Consider the following 10,000-nt stretch of genomic DNA (forward strand, 5'->3'; position numbering starts at 1 on the left):
AACAATCACTAACAGCCACAGACAACCATTAACAATCTCGGATCTCCCTCCGCAGACCCGACCGAGCCCGTGGGCCTCGAGTGGGTCTCGAGGAGCAGCTCGACGGTCGCCCTGAAGTGGCACCCGCCCCGGAGGCCCAACGGGAGGGTCGCCCACTACCTCGTCTCGCTGCAGCTCCTGCCGGACACGCCCCGGATCCCCCCGAACCTCCGCTTCTGCAGGCCGGAGAGTGAGTGATTCCTTCCTCTCTCCTCTCTCGCTCCTCTCTCTCTCTCTCTCTCTCTCTCTCTCTCTCTCTCTCTCTCTCTCTCTCTCTCTCTCTCTCTCTCTCTCTCTCTCTCTCTCTCTGTTCCTTGACCTCCACTTCTGCAGGCCGGAGAGTGAGTGTATTCGTCTCTTTTATTCTTGCTTTCTCGTCTTCTTCTATCTCACGCTTTCTTCTCTCCTCTCCTGTTCATCTTCTGATCACTCTCAGCCGATAGTGTATTGTTTTATTATCCTGCTATCGATCACCCTATCTTTATCACTATCGTTATCTCTTCTCTTAGTTATCAAATACTCTTGTACTATCATCACGATGTTTCTTTTTAAATTATCATACTCTTTCTATCATCCGATTCTTTACACCAACCGACTCCCCGCCCCGCCGCCCTCAGCCCGCGAGTACATCGACGGCAAGATGCTGGCGCTGGCGGAGGCCGAGAAGGTCAGCCTCGTCAGGAGGAAGACGCCGGCGACGAAGGAGGACGTGCGCGACGAGGGGGCCAAGGGCGGGTCCGATGGGGGCGAGGAGTCGTGCCAGGCGCCGCCCACGCCCTCCTGCTGCGCCTGTCGGGACGCGGGCGTGGGCGGCAGCGAGGACCAGGAGGTGATGGGGCAGATCGCCTTCGAGGATTTCATCATGGATAACGTCTACGTCAAGAAGTAAGGCTGGAGCTCGCTTTTTTATAAGGTTGTTTGCTATCAGAAGAAAATTACTTTAACATAACGCAAGAAATAGAAAACTAAGCTCATTAGCTTACTATGTTCATGTTTAATCTTCGTAGTATTCCAGCTGCATGTTTTCGGTGTTTGAATATTTGTCGCCATTATCATCATTATCAGTCACCATCATCATTATTACGAAAGAAAGATTCCATACCGAGTCTGCAAAAAAGAAAATAAATCAATGCAAAATGTATGCATTCGTTCGTATTGCATATCATAATGATAAAAACCAATTCCTGTTTTTTCAACAGGATGTTTTCAGGCTAAAACAGCCTCGTCAAGTAGGTGACCTCTTTTCGTATCTCGTGACCTCGCCCAGGGTCAACAGGTCAAGGAGGACCCGCGCAGCGGACGACGACGACGACGACGCCCCTTCGGCTCGGCGCTGTGGCTGTACCAGCAGGAGCAGCGGGGCGAGCGGGACGCGCCGCCGAGGGCCCCCCGGAGCGCCGAGCCCGCGGACGATGCCTTCGGCGCCTGGGAGAGTGCGGCCTCGGCGCCCTCGGGGCCGCCCTCTCGCTCAGGACGGCCGCCCTCCTCGGTCCTCCATCCGGGCCCTGCAGGCGGGGAATTCCCGGTCCACGAGGGCCACTCCGTCAAGGAGTTCCCGTCGCATCTGGGTATCAGGCCCAAGTACCAGATTCACGAGGAGAACCTCACGAAGTACACCGTCATGGAGGGTGAGTGTGGGAGGCGTGAGAGTCAGGAAGAAAAGGCAGTGTTTCTTTTTTCTCTCTCTTTTTCTTCTTAAAATCTGATACATTTTAGAACTATCAGTTAGAAAAAATGCTTCAACCAGCTTATTTTTCTTTCATCTTTAAATCCGATACATTTTGTTTTTCATTCGCCTACGACCTTCCACACATGCGACGAGATATATATGTTTGAACAGACATCGTGCCGAGAAGGAAAGCATTCCTGTCTTCTTCACCGTGCAAGCTGTCTTGTGGTTGATAACATGTTATTTCGTATCCGGTGATGAGTATCATTTTCTCCGCAATGAGAGGCCATACTTTAGCTTCTTGTCCTCCAGAAGACTCGGGGCGAACATGGCAATTTCCGTAATTCCATTGGACGCCAGAGTCTAACCACAGTCAAACGAAAGTTCACGCTGCAACACCTCCGCGCTCTGCAATCATCGCGAAGTCATTTGGAACATTATCCGTGTATGAACAATTTTATGACAAATGTTAGACGTGATGTTGCCTGAGATTCCCTCGCGTAATTCCGTTGAAACAGGACTCGTGGAACAAAAGTCGCTTGTTAGAACACGATAAAAATCACGACCTTCAGAAGTGTCGCCACAAAGCCTCAGAGAGCAAGGTGAATGTCCTGCCGATTTGGCGACCGAAAGATGCAGCCGGGCAGCCACAACCCTTTATCAGCCGCGTCCTTAGAAAGGAACATGTGCCTCTGGGTTGACGACCTGCAACCATTCATCAGGAGGAGGCGCTCGGGGCCAGTTGCTTGACCTCTCGGCTCTTCGTGGCTGCCTCGACTGCTCGGCGACGGACCGCGTTATTTTCGATTTGCTTTTTATTCTGCCTGTTCTTGCGTGGGCATTATTACCGTCTGCTGAGTGCCCGTGCGGCGAACCGACACACTCTCCGCCACATCCAGTATGAATGTCCATTAGGCCCTCGAGTTTCCAACGAAGATCGCAAGGAGGCTAACGACAACGCCAGGAGATGGATTGAGATGTGATGATGATGACCAAGCACACCAAGGGAGAGAGTGATAGAGTAAAAGAGGGAAATCGTGTATGGATATACGCATACGCCTCTATATACTATGTACATATATGTGTGCCTGTGTTCCTATTATTATATCATTTAGACAGATTGAAATACTATTTACCGAATGTCACTCTACATATAGAATTAACGAAAAGACACTGAAGAGATGTCTCGTGGAATTCTTTAACATAAAAAAGAAATTCGCAAATAATTCAGAACAAAATGCGAGGAAGAGATATTTTACAAAGGCCGAATTAGAGGATGTTTAACATCTACTTACCGTCGCCATTAAGTTTATTAATGAGCAAGCAATGTGGTCGGGGCGTAAATCTAAAGGAAATATATAAATTTTAATTAAGAATTTTAAGGTGAAGCGAAAACCAAACTGGGAGTGGAAAAAACACATGCAAATGAATAATCAAATCAAGCATGATATTCACTTTGTTAATTTGATTCAACTAAGAGCTATACACAAACACACACACACACACACACACACACACACACACACACACACACACACACACACACACATATATATATATATATATATATATATATATATATATATATATATATATATAATATATATGCATATGTATATATATATATATATATATATATATATAATATATATATATATATATAATATATATATATATATATACATACACAAATCCGTGCCATCACCGATGCTGTGTTTGACGAACTACTTTGTACCATGTTGACATTATGTAGTTGAATGGGTCTTCATACTAGAGTGGCTGATCCATGATACTTCCCCAGCGGAGGAGTTGTTTTGGTAATTATTATCATTGCTGGTGAGAGAGAGAGAGAGAGAAAGAGAGAGAGAGAGAGAGAGAGAGAGAGAGAGAGAGAGAGAGAGAGAGAGAGAGAGAGAGAGAGAGAGAGAGAGAGAGAGAGAGAGAGAGAGAGAGAGAGAGAGAGAGAGAGAGAGAGAGAGAGAGAGAGAGAGAGAGAGAGAGAGAGAGAGAGAGAGAGAGAGACGATGACCTCTAAAAGAGAGTTCCCACGCCCTCCCTTTCCCTCCCCCCCTGCCAGGTTCCGTGGTCATCCGCCAGGAGCTCCTGACGAAGGCCCCGCGGGCGACCCTGCACCACCTCCGGCACTACTCCCTGTACTCCGTCAGCGTCGTCGCCTGCCACGCCCCCGTCACGAGGAAGCGGAGCGTCGGAGGGCGGCTGGTCGACGTGGCGCTGAAGCTGTGCTCGACCGTCCCGGCCAGCCTCGCCGTGCACACCAGGAGCAGCGGTCAGTGCGCGGCGTTGCAGGGAGGCCGCAGCGCCCTTCCTCTGTCGGGTGCAGGGAGGTGCAACGTCCTTTTCTTTCTAGTTGCAAGGACGCTGCAGCACCCTTTCTGTTAGTCGCAAGCTGGTTGCAACGTCCTTCCATTGGGGGATGTTCGTATCATAACTGCGGCTGGTCCAAGGATGAAGCACCGTTCCTGTCTCTGTTGGTTGCAAGGATATCGGATTTCTTTTGCACTGAAGATTTCCATGGTTCGGATTGCTTATGAGACACTGGAAGGAGATAAAATACACTGAGTCACAATAAGAAATAAAATCTATTTTAGCATTACGTAAATGTTTTTCCGGAAAATGCTGAACCTTTTTTGCTCATTCGCCACGGCAAGAGAGATATGTACATCTTCCTCTTTTTTTTTTTGGGGGGGGGCAGGCTTTGTCGGGTGAGGATTAAGCCTTTTTAGTTCCTCCAGAGGGTAACGATAGCATGATTGTCCAACTTTTCCTCTCATGTTTCCAGACTTGCTTATACCAATTCCTCTTCATTGGATTTCTATTATACTTGTACTATTTCAACAATTTTCATTATAAACATGCTTTTCATCAATTTGGATTTAGATAATATAACATATAGTATTTCATGTATCGATTGTTACATATATATAAGAAAATGCAACCGTATCAATATGAATCAGCTATAAATACTATCGATCCGTAATAGTATTTTTATATCTGAAATACTGAGGTATTTTATATATCATACATGAAAAAGAAATTATATGTATATATATACTGAAATCCAAAAGTTTGATATTGAGGGAGTGGTGATACTAACTTTTTTATATTCTACCTAGAGGTAACTATATTGAATATTTACAAATTATCCTTCTGATTCACCAACATACAATATATAAATCTATATCTATATATATTCTTATAATTAGCTTCATATCATTTCCTATTATAATATTAATATATAAATGATATTATATATCCATTTATTTGATATGATTCATAAATATTCTTGATCCTCGCCGAACGCGCTGGCGTACCTGCCCGCGAACGGCGCCTCGCACGAGAGTGCGACGAGGCCGAGAGCCTCCGGGCGGCGCCGCAGAACACCTCCCGCGGCGCCGTCACCCTCTCATGGGCGCCTCCCGAGGACCCCAACGGCGGCGTGGTCGCCTACATCATCAAGCTGCGAGGCGTGAGTACCAGCGCGATCCGTTCAGGGCGAGGGTCGTTGTGCAGGGGCGGGGAGGCAGGGGGTAAGGGGTAAGGGGGAGAGGTGCCCGGTTTCGTTCGTGACGCTGTGAGGGCATCGGGTGAAGGAGAGTGAAAGCTCTTGACCTTTCGTTCATGATGCGAGAGTGAATGCGGGGAAGCAACTGTCGTGTGAGCAAAGGGCGGAGAGATTATGAGGTTGTGAGGGTCCAGAGGAGAATGAATGCGGGGAAAGGCAATGGTCGTTGGGTGTGAGAGGAAAAACAAGGATTCCACATGCAAGGAAGCTGGTTTCTCCTCCTTAATTCTTTTGTGATTACGTTAGCATGATGAATATGAAATATCTTATATTACTTATTCATACTTCAATGGAGTAAAAAAAAGCAGACCACACACTTTTCTCTCTCTCTTTTATGGCTCTTTCTGCGCAGAGCTTGTCGATGGAGCGATGCGTCAGCGGGCAGCAGTTCGAGGCGCAGGGCAGGAAGTACGACCTGCGTGACCTCTCTCCGGGGAACTACTCCGCGTGGGTCAAGGTCAGGTCGAAGGCGAGGTACGGCAACTTCTCGCCGTCGGCGTCCTTCGTCATCGCTGTGAGTTCTGTGGGAGGCTCAGTACTGGGCTGTGGGTCTCGAGGGATCTTTCTGGTTCTGCCTCTGTTTGCCTTTATCTATCTCTATCTCTATCCCCGTTTCTGTCTCTGTCGCGAGTTCTATCTCTATCTCTATCCCCATTTTTGTCTCTGTCGCGAGTTCTATCTCTATCTCCATCATTCTATCTATCTGTCTGTCTGTCAGTCTTTCTCTCTCTCTCTCTCTCTCTCTCTCTCTCTCTCTCTCTCTCCCTCTCTCTCTCTTCTCTCTCTGTCTATCTTCTTCTCTCTATTTTCTATCTTCTACTATCGTCTATCTATCGCTTCTCATCTCTCCTCTCTCTCTCTTTCTCTCTCTTCTCTCTTTCTGTCTCTCCATCTTTTTCTCTCTGTCTGCTGTCTCTTCCCTCTCTCTCCTCTCTCTCTCTCTCTCTCCTCTCTCTCTCTTCTTCTCTCTCTCTCTCTCTTCTCTCTCTCATCATCTCTCTCTACTCTTCTCTCTTCTCTCGTCTCTCTTCTCTTCTCTCTCTCTCTCTCTCATCTCATCTCAACATGAAAACTACAATTAAGTATCATGCTGTGACCACGGCGGCTCAAACATGATTAACGTTAAAAAAAAAATATATATATTATATGTATGTTTGGTGTATTGTTATACTATTTTATTATATTATATTATATATTATATTATATATAAATAAATATATATATATATATATATATATATATATATATATATATATATTGTGCGTCTTGTGTTGTTTGTTGGTGTGTTGTTTTTATGTGTTTGTGTGTTGTTTGTTGTGTTGTTGTAGTGCGTACGTATGTGTGGTGGGGTGTGTGTGTGTGGTGTGTGTGTGTGTGTGTGTGTTGTGTGTGTGCGTGTGTGTGTGCGTGTGTGTGTGTGTGCGTGTGTGTATACTACATATATATATATATATATATATATATATATATATATATATATATATATATATATATATATATATATATATATATATATATATTATATATATATATATATCTTCTTTAGTCATGAGTACTGGATTCGTTGTACTCTCGTTCTGCACGATATATATATATTTTTTTTTTTTTTGGGGGGGAGTACTGACGTTCACCGAATAACCTGCATTCGGAAGATAAGCGTTTGTCAGTGAGAAAAAAGGAAGATTGCATGAAAAGTCACACTGCTTCACGCACGCCATGTCTTGCATTGGTTGTTGCAGTGATAAATTATTTACGATTCTTGCAACTGAATGTCAAGTTGCCGAACGGTTAATAATCAAAATAATAATGAAAGCTTTATCCGATGCTATAGTGCCTTTGTGCATACGAAAACACATACATGGTTGATTAGCAGAATTCACAAGAAGAAAAAAACAATTATAATCATAAGAATAACATTGACTAGACTTGAATACACGAACTTACAGACATGCAACTGATTCTTCATCGCCTTTTATATTGTGCAATATAAATAGGAAAAAATCCTGTACTTCCTTCACTCCCCCCCACGCCCCTCCCCCCCCCCCTCCTGCAGGACGACCCCCTCTCGCCGGACTTCTCCCTGGCGCTCACCTCGTCCCTGCTGGGCGTGGTGGGCGCCGTGCTGGCCGCCGTCACCTGCTGCTGCTGGAGGCGATGCCGGGGGCGCCGCGCCATCCCGGACACGGCTCGAGAAGGTCGACTTCAACCCCTACTATAGAGGTGGGCGGGGAAAGTAGGGGGGGGTTAGGGGTCGGGGAAAGCTTGTTGTTGCTGTTGACCATTTTTTTTTTTTTTTTAGATTATTATTAGGGGTGTGTGACTGTTGTTGGTGACCGGTGCTGCGTTAGGTTTTTAGCTTATTATTAGTATCATTAGGACTATGTTATTAGTGTTATTAGTATTATTAGTATCATTTGTATCATAATTATCAGTATTGTTATTACTAATGGTAGTATTTGCATTAGTATTAGAACTTGAAGTAAAACCATTGCTTATAAAATCATCATCATCATCATTATTAAAATACCTGTACCAAAAAAATCTTTCAATCATCCATAATCAGTTGCAACAAATCTGCAATTGCACACAAAAGATAATCTACTTAAAAGAAGCGCCGAAATCGTGATGAAAAGAAACTAAAATTCGATTCATCATTTTGAGAAAGATTTCGCAAAGGATAGTGTCACACCGAGGGACCTTACAGCACTCTCTTGCCCCGACTCAGATTTGATTTAAATATGTTTTTAAGTACGAATAGATTTGTTTATTATCATATATATATATATATATATATATATATATATATATATATATATATATTATATATATATTATATATATTATATATATATATATAATATATATATAACAATTATTATATTTTATCTCTTCTCTTTTTTTATAATGAAAATTTTTTTTAACTTGTATGTTTTAAAAGAATGGAATTGTAAGTATTCCGCATGGTATCCTACGCTTAGCAAATCAATCACTTATAAATTTTTTATTTTTTATTGCGATAAAATTAACATGAAACAATAAAAATACCGTAATATTTTCAGACCAGCCATATGCATAATCTATAAACAGTCATAATCTACATTCAGTTTAAAAGATTAATTAAGATCAACATTAACATTAAATCAAATTAAAATTGATCTCAATTCATAATTCTATATAATGCAGTTAGAATTTAATCTAAAAGTCGTTACAAACGTTATTACTAGACATAAGCACAATATCATAAACGAAACTTTTGATTTCTAATACACTACAAAGACAGTGAATCATGAAAAGACTATTTTGTATTCCTGATTAAATTAAAGCACTGCCAGGGAATCACCGAAAAAAATAAGTCGACCATTTTCTTTCAAAGCGCTCAACTACATACGGCCAATAAATATCGACAACATTTGTCTTTCAAATGTCTCATAACTATCTCATAATTTATCGCCCTTTTTTATCATTCTCCTTTTATTTTCAATCTTTTTATATTGATGTTTTATAGCCTGACGTGGCAGAGAGAGGAAAGAAATGTTGCAATTCATTTTTTTATGAGTTGAGCTTGCATGGAGTCAGTTTTAATAATGATAGATGTTATACGGTTTTCTCATACATTTATAGACCAAATTGACCAATGCAGGAATGGAAGAATAAGATAATAACATCAACCAAAGCATATACCACATTCATTACTATTCACATGCAACATCAATTACAAACACTATGCTCATGCAACATAAACTTTTCCCATAACTATACAAAACACACTGCACATACAACACGTACCATTTTGATTACCAGAGAGAACACACACTGTATAGATACATTTCAGACGATCACCATTGCCACACGCACAACTTTAAAAACCGAACTCATATTATGCCTATAACTAAACATACACTTCCCCCCCCCCCCTTCCTTCCACCCGCACTTTCTCCTCCCCCATCTCCCGCCCTCCGCCCTCCCACTCACCCTACCTCACCCTCCCCCCCCCCAGAGGGCTTCGCCCCGGCCGAGATGTTCCGCGAGGAGTTCCTGTTCTGGCGCGACGACCTCCGCGTGCGGCTGGACCGGCCGCTCGGCCACGGCTTCTTCGGGATGGTGTTCTTGGGCGAGCTGGCCCGCGGCGGCGCGGCCACGCGCGTCGCCGTCAAGACGCACGGCGAGGCGGCGTCGGCGGACGAGATCCTGCAGTTCCTGAAGGAGGCGGCGCTCATGCAGTAGGACGCGCGGCCTCTCCCTGCCGCCTCTCTTTCCTCCTCTCTTCCGCTTCGCAGCTCTCTCTTCTCCTTCTCTTCCTTCCGTTCTCCTTTTCTCTCTTTCTCCGTTTTCTCTTTCTCCTGTTTCTCTACTTCTTTCCTCTTTTCTTCTACTCTCTGTTTCTTACCCGTTTTCTCTTTTCTCCTATTTTTCTCACTCTCTTTATCTCTTTCTCTTCTACTTCTCCTGTTTCTCTTCCCTCTCTTTCTTTCTTTGTATTTATTTCAGCATCTTATTAACTTCAATATGCATAATATTCATCTTAATTATATAATGCAACTTCCACGTTTATTTTATTCATCGTCATATGCAATGGCTGCCGGTGGCGTCCTCTCTATTGCCCTTTATTCTTTTATTTTTTAATTCTCTAATCTTTTATCATTCTATTATTCTATTATTTTACTATTTTACTAATTTATCATTTTATCATTTTATCATTTTATCATTTAT

At 43.3% G+C, this 10,000-nt stretch overlaps 3 protein-coding genes across 3 annotated transcripts in view; all 3 read left to right on the forward strand.

Annotated features, from left to right (window-relative positions):
- The first annotated feature begins 1,436 nt into the window (after positions 1-1,436).
- LOC119580894 lies at positions 1,437-4,228 on the forward strand. The gene is made up of 2 exons (XM_037929125.1): positions 1,437-1,667; positions 3,786-4,228. The coding sequence occupies exons 1-2, from the start codon at positions 1,661-1,663 to the stop codon at positions 4,106-4,108; spliced, it is 330 nt and encodes a 109-aa protein (XP_037785053.1). The 5' UTR covers positions 1,437-1,660; the 3' UTR covers positions 4,109-4,228.
- An 861-nt stretch (positions 4,229-5,089) lies between these two features.
- LOC119580895 lies at positions 5,090-9,402 on the forward strand. The gene is made up of 4 exons (XM_037929126.1): positions 5,090-5,195; positions 5,644-5,805; positions 7,345-7,511; positions 9,288-9,402. The coding sequence occupies exons 2-3, from the start codon at positions 5,653-5,655 to the stop codon at positions 7,507-7,509; spliced, it is 318 nt and encodes a 105-aa protein (XP_037785054.1). The 5' UTR covers positions 5,090-5,195; positions 5,644-5,652; the 3' UTR covers positions 7,510-7,511; positions 9,288-9,402.
- Positions 9,308-10,000, forward strand: part of LOC119580584 (insulin-like growth factor 1 receptor) — a 15,622-nt gene continuing 14,929 nt past the window's right edge. Inside the window, exon 1 of the mRNA XM_037928695.1 lies at positions 9,308-9,510. Within this exon, the coding sequence (XP_037784623.1) occupies positions 9,308-9,510 (203 nt within the window). The remainder of the gene's footprint in view (positions 9,511-10,000) is intronic.

Source organism: Penaeus monodon, chromosome 14, assembly GCF_015228065.2.
Source record: "Penaeus monodon isolate SGIC_2016 chromosome 14, NSTDA_Pmon_1, whole genome shotgun sequence".
NCBI lineage: Eukaryota > Metazoa > Arthropoda > Malacostraca > Decapoda > Penaeidae > Penaeus > Penaeus monodon.

What these genes read in the sequence shown, in the direction of transcription:
- LOC119580895 (XM_037929126.1), top strand. Translation starts at nt 5,653, where the DNA reads ATGGAGCGATGCGTCAGCGGGCAGCAGTTCGAGGCGCAGGGCAGGAAG. An exon ending in CGGCGTCCTTCGTCATCGCT is followed by an intron (nt 5,806 to 7,344) that starts GTGAGTTCTGTG and finishes CCCCTCCTGCAG; the next exon opens with GACGACCCCCTCTCGCCGGA.